We start from the raw sequence: 6,507 nt of genomic DNA on the forward strand, positions 1-6,507 counted from the left end.
TTTGCAACATGTGTTTTAGCAAGGAAAAATGTGTTTAGATTTATGAGTACAGAGGGTTGTGTTTTGTGAATTGTGTCTTCATGTGACATGTGTTTATGGTACTGGAATATGGTGGCTACATTTAGTAAATGTGTTTAGACTACTGGTCATTTGGGTTACAGGATTGGCTTTTGTGTTTTAACATTTGAGAAAAACTGTAATATTTATTCTGATCAGTGCAAATCTTCTCAGCTTGTTTTCATATTCAGCCAAATAGCCTAGATTGCCCAAGCCAAATGGCTTCAGTGACATACTGTTGCAAGAGGGAGTCATGTGCTTACAGTGAGTAATGAAATATTCTGTATTATTTTTTTCTGTGCTGTTCTACTAGTGTGATCACATAAAAATTGTATTTATACAGCGTCAAATCACAGGATACATAAAAAGAAAAACCCAACAATCAAATGACCCCCTATGAGCAAGCACTTGGGTGACAGTGGGAAGGTAAAACTTCCTTTTAACTGGAAAAAACCTCTGACAGAGCCAGGCGTAGTATGAATTAATGCAGAGAGGTCTATTACAGTTTTTCTCAAATGTTAAAACACAAAAGCCAATCCTGTAACCCAAATGACCAGTAGTCTAAACACATTTACTAAATGTAGCCACCATATTCCAGTACCATAAACACATGTCACATGAAGACACAATTCACAAAACACAACCCTCTGTACTCATAAATCTAAACACATTTTTCCTTGCTAAAACACATGTTGCAAAACAACTCTGCTCATATTCTCAAATGAAAGCCCATGTGATGCAAAATGCTTGCCACAGTCACCAATCTTTGAACACAGGGAACACACCTGGCGTCAGTCACTACACACAACGACTCAAAATTGAAGACACCTGTTGCTAATGATGTGACCCCACCTATAAAAGCATAGTTTGGTGAAGATGCCAAACAATCACAATGGATGAAGGCATTCGAGCGTGCGGAAGGAGAAGAGCTGCAGGTCAAAGAGGAAGAGGGGTTGAGATCAGAGGAGGAAGAGGTGAAGGCCTAAGAAGAAGAGGAGTTCGGAGTAGAGGAGGAAGAGAAGGAGGCCAACAAGAGAGAGGAGAAGGTCCAGGTGGGAGAAGAAGACAACCTCGCACCATCATAACAGATGATATGCGAGCAACAGTAATTGATCATGTCATTGGCCATGGCATAACAATGGCTGAAGCGGGACGAAGAGTACATCCAAACCTGAGTAGGTTCACCGTGGCCACCATTATCAAGGCATTTAGACAACACAACAGGTATAGTACGCTATTGCTTTCTTTGTCACACTACAGTTTTGCAGGCCTGTGAAAGTGGTCTGTTACTTTACATGTAGTTTTACATATAAATCAGTCAATTGACAACACATGTTTCTTTCTTTAGAGCTGAAAGGATGCCACATAGAGGTGGGAGGGTTGCCATATTCACAGCGGCACAAGAAACCCTCATTGCAGATATGGTCTATGAGAACAACTGCATTAGACTCCGAGAGATCAGAGACAAAGTCATTGCAGATAATGTAAACTTTGAGAACATTGATGCTGTCAGCGTGTCCACAATAGACAGAGTTCTCCGGCGCCAACAGATGAGGATGAAACAGGTCTACAGGGTTCCCTTTGAGCGCAACTCTGCGCGACACATAGAACAACGTTACGAGTATGTGCAAGTACGTATACATCCATGTCCACAGTACAGTTAGTGGACATACTGTGTTGCTTAGTGGCCTACATTACTTCTGGACAATACTGTGCTACCTGATTGACCGTTCTGAACACCTGTACGCTTTTCCATGTTCACAGAGGATAATGCAGTTGGACGCGATGGCCAGACCCCATGAGTACCTCTTCCTGGATGAGGCTGGCTTCAACCTCCAGAAACAAAGGCGAAGAGGCCGTAACATCATTGGCCAAAGAGCCATCACTGAGGTTCCTGGCCAACGGGGGGGTAATATTACTCTTTGTGCAGCTATGGGTACGGAGGGGCTTGTCCACCGGCATGCTGTCCTTGGGTCTTACAACACCCAACGTCTCCTCACCTTCCTAGAGGAGCTAAAAGACATCCTCCTGGACCGTCAACAACACCATCCTAGGCTAGCACATCACATGTATGTGATCATTTGGGACAACGTCCGCTTCCACAAAACACACCAAATCAGAGAGTGGTTCACCACCAACAGTGACCACTTTTTAAACGTCTGTCTGCCACCCTACTCCCCTTTCCTGAACCCTATAGAGGAGTTCTTCTCATCATGGAGATGGAAGGTGTATGACAGACAGCCATACACAAGAGAGAACCTCGTACGGGCAATGGAGCTGGCCTGTGCTGACATCCCAGTGGAGGCCTTCCAGGGATGGATTCGCCATTCCAGGGCGTTTTTTTTCCCGCGGTGCCTAGCAAGGGACAATATAGCCTGTGATGTGGATGAGGTGATGTGGCCCAATGCAGCTCGGCGACATGATGCCGCACAGTGACTGTGTGTAATACTGTAAAAAGACCGTGTAGACAATAAAAAAAGACTTCACACCCTGATCATGTTTCCGAGAGTACTGTTGTGTGCGATAGATTCTGTTTTTGCATTGAGTTGTGTTACAGTAGTGTACGTACATGCAGGATGTTTTTATAGATTTATAGTCTTCATGTGAAACTCACAAATCTAAATGCCTAATCCTCTGCAGGGTTCTATGACGATCCGTTACTGTACAGTTTATAAAAATATGCATTGGCAGTTATGAACCAAAGAACCTTCTCACAAATTGAGCATTGTGTTTTCAATTGTTTTGCTGTAGTGTGTAATGCTGTGTATAGTGTTTACAGTTTTGACAGCTTCGAGCTGCTCTCTTGGTGTGGGAGTTTGAGTTTTGCAGTAGGAAGGTGTGGTTGTGTTTATGTAGCTTTAGAGAAGGGTGTTGTGTTTGGACATTGGGGGACCTGGTGGTAACGTTTGTGACATGTGTTTTAGCATTTGAGAAAAACTGTAATATCAGCTACATGAGTTTTACTGTTTTGTTTTTTTTTAAGACTATAAGTGTGCCATCAGTCCAACTGCACAGGACTAAGAAGCAGCCAAACAGGAGGAGCACTCCTTGGTAACCGAGAGCCAACATGTAAGCAGTCTTTTACTGTATAGTACTGCCAGCGCTAGGTATCTGGCATCTCCCACCCACACAGATGAAAGCCAATTCCTAAGTGGCAATGTCTGCTCTGAATGCACCTCCCATGTCTGACATAGGAGCCCTGCTCTCAGGGAAAGAGAGAGGGAGAGAGAAGAATGCCAAAACTGTGAGGGAGCTAATATGTGTGCAGATATGTGTTTGATAACATGGCATTCATTATGTATTCAGTTAGGAGTTATGTCTCCCCCTACTCTCAATTTCACCCTATTTATAGTTCGCTTTTCTCTCCTTTTATGCTGAATTCACAAGCAGCTGGGGTGGATAAAGCATTTTAATCATCCCCAACTGATTTCAGCATTTGCTCCTAAACCCGACTTCAAGTTGAGACGAGTAAAGTTACAGTTGTGGTTGAAATTTCCACGAGCAGTTGGTGGAGTGGGGATAGGTTTCTACTTCAAATCCTGGAGATTAGTTTTTGCCCATGCCCTACACTGTGGATTATACCCAATACAACTTTATGCTGATTATATTTATAAACAGATAAATAGATAACCATTTATTTAATAAAAATGGTTTGATGAAGCAAATAGTTTGGGCTCAGGTGACACTGAAACCTACCTTAGTTATGCTGCAATAGGCTTAGTGAGTATTTCTTCCTCACTCACCTCTTTTCACTGGCTGTGTGTTTATACACCACTTTGCATTTAATAATTAGTTATTATTAAACTCGGTGTGTCTTTTGTCTTGTCACCCTCTACTGTCTTTTTTGCACCTGGTTCTGCCAGAGGGTTTCTTCCTGTTAAAAGGGAGTTTTTCTTTCCCACTCTCACCAAGTGTTTTCTCATAGGGGGGGTTGTCTGATTGTTGGGATTCTCTCTCTCTCTACAGTATAAAGCACCTTTAGGCAACCGTTGTGATTTGGTGCTATATAAATTAATAAATAATTTTTCATAAGTCTTGCAAGAAAATGACCAAACTGACCACAGAGCAGCATATCAGATTGATCAGAGACTTCCTGCTGCACTATAAAGGCATACATAACCATTAAACCAAATGACTTTACCCTGTCTTAGTGCAAAATCTTTCAGGTGATTCATCAGTGATTCATTATCTAAAGGATGTTCTCATGGCAGAGGGATCTAGCTCACTAGATTAATCTATCTGTCACCTTCTTATAAGAATGATAGATGGTCATTGTTCATCAGAGTACGGATGAAGTAAGGAGGAGGGTTTGTATCAGAAGCAGACAGATATTTTGTAACGAGAACATCACTCCAAGCTCATACTGGAAGTCAGGGGCTCTTTTACCTGTGGACTATAATAAAATGTTTCTTTTGAATATTTTGTTTTTTTCTAAAGGGATGCTGTTGCTTTCTTTTTGGTCTTGCCTTCTTCACACTAACTGACGTCAAAACACATATCAGATATCCTGGGATAGCTTTTAAAGCACACATGTGAATGGTCATCACGGCTGCCCAGGCTGTGTTCCACCCACTCTAACTGCACAAGCCTGCTGCTCTGCTGCTGCTTCCGTGACACTGAAGTAGAAACAAATGTCTCAATCCTGCCAGCTCTGTGTGAACGTGCATTTGTATGAGTGTGCATATGTTTGAGTGTGTATTCCATGAAAGCCCACTGAGCTGAGGCTCGCTCAGCCGTCCTGCAGCGGCGGTAACTCGATACAGTACACACACATTTTTGTTGCTGATCCAAGCTTGTCTGCCTGCCACGATTTTGGTTTAGTTCAACTTGTTGTAAAAGCCTGCTGAGCGCTGTTAAAGAGGAGAACGTGTAATCAGCATCTAATGAACACAGTATGCTATGTTTTGGAAGATGATTATATGCCCTTTAATGAAATTGATTTGTTACTGTGGACTTGTATTTAATTTAGCATTTTAATGGCCTTAAATCATATTTTATTGCAGTGTTTTTTCTCACTGTTTCAGAAGAGCTGAACTGAAAATCTCTATAACCCTGTTCTAAATGTTGCATTATAGAGTCCTCTCTTTAATACCCTCTGTCTTTCTGTGCGTCTGCCGCCCACCCCCTGTCTCCCATGTAAGAAGAAAAGATTTTGTTTTGAAGGAACTTACTGGCAAAAGTTTAACTGACTCACACAGCTGCCTCCAAAGAGCCCCCTCTCCCCCTGATTTACAACCAGTTGTGGTATTACAGATTTCTGCTTGATATTTACTTTTAGTTGATCTGTATTTCTACAGAGTGTTCAGAGGTGCTCTTTAAAAGTACAATGTGATGACCTATTTTGTTCAATTACTAAAGCCACATGGTTTTGTAATCAACCAGTGGTCATGTTGTTTGATGAGAAGTAGCAATGAACTGAAGGTAGTTTTGCAATTTTTTTTTTGGAGTTTCAGACATTTAAAATACAGCTGAACTGCACCCCATGACCATGTATCATATCTGCTGCTTTTGCAAGCATTTTTAAAGCAATCTCAGATTAATCTTACATAAAAAAAATTTTAAGGCCATGGAATGAAATCTGAGAACCCAGATGAAACCCATATCTGCACAGGTAGAACATGAAAGAACCAAAGGCCTCAGTCATTAAGGAGGTGATCAGCTAAGGCCGTCCGTGTCATTTATCTGACAAATAATGTTGCTTGCTGTGCAGTTCATTGCACACTTGCACAAGAAGTTTATGTTCAACTTTTGGTGACTAAAACTCTGTTTTATCTGCATATTCTTAGCTGAAAAATCTAAAGTTTGTCAATTCTGGCATCAAACCCCTCAGTATTTTTGGGGTTTTATTTTTTTTGCATGCCTCAAAAAAAAATTGGAACACTCAGTCATCATAGTACAACACAAAGTCAGTTAAAACTTCAGGGATATCAATCTGTCCATTTAGGAAGCGGAAACAACTGTAAATCAGTTTCATCTGCTTTGGTGCAAATAAAAGTGACAACAGGTGCACTCGAGAGGCAACAACAAGACAGCTCTCCAAAAAGAGTTTTGCAGCTGGTGACTGCAGAGCTTTGCTCTCTTTTCATCTCTCTTGACTAATTTCCCTCCCAGGTTTGGTCCTCCAGGATGGCACATCCATACTTACCTTCTGAAGAAGTTTTGCTGTCTCGAGGAGATACCAGGAGGTTTGGTATTTAACATGAGGAGCTAGACAGGGCCATAGAAGGGTACCAAACCAGCACGAGGACCACTATCTGCTCCTCTGTGCAAGAGTGAACAGGATGAGCGCTGCCAGAGCGCTATGAAATGACCTCCAGTGGGCTGCTAATGTGCATACTTTAACCCACTAGTTAAAAACAGATTCCATGAGGGTGTGAAGTCCTTTAGCTAGTGCCGTGAAGTTCGATTAGCATTAACCCAGAGAACACGGGAACTGTTTTTTCCATCACT

The 6,507-nt window shown here is 41.9% G+C and overlaps 1 protein-coding gene across 1 annotated transcript; it reads left to right on the forward strand.

Moving 5' to 3' along the window:
• Window positions 1-926: 926 nt before the first annotated feature.
• On the forward strand, window positions 927-3,078 carry LOC146386886 (uncharacterized). The gene is made up of 3 exons (XM_084927281.1): window positions 927-1,688; window positions 1,822-2,341; window positions 3,041-3,078. Exons 1-3 carry the CDS (start codon window positions 1,416-1,418, stop codon window positions 3,076-3,078), a joined length of 831 nt encoding a protein of 276 aa, XP_084783407.1. The 5' UTR covers window positions 927-1,415.
• Window positions 3,079-6,507: the final 3,429 nt, after the last annotated feature.

This window comes from Perissodus microlepis, chromosome 5 (assembly GCF_051167445.1).
Source record: "Perissodus microlepis isolate ML-2025 ecotype Zambia chromosome 5, ASM5116744v1, whole genome shotgun sequence".
Taxonomy (NCBI): Eukaryota; Metazoa; Chordata; class Actinopteri; order Cichliformes; family Cichlidae; genus Perissodus; species Perissodus microlepis.

What these genes read in the sequence shown, in the direction of transcription:
- LOC146386886 (XM_084927281.1), top strand. Translation starts at nt 1,416, where the DNA reads ATGCCACATAGAGGTGGGAGGGTTGCCATATTCACAGCGGCACAAGAA. An exon ending in AACGTTACGAGTATGTGCAA is followed by an intron (nt 1,689 to 1,821) that starts GTACGTATACAT and finishes CCATGTTCACAG; the next exon opens with AGGATAATGCAGTTGGACGC. An exon ending in ACGGGCAATGGAGCTGGCCT is followed by an intron (nt 2,342 to 3,040) that starts GTGCTGACATCC and finishes TTTTTTTTTAAG; the next exon opens with ACTATAAGTGTGCCATCAGT.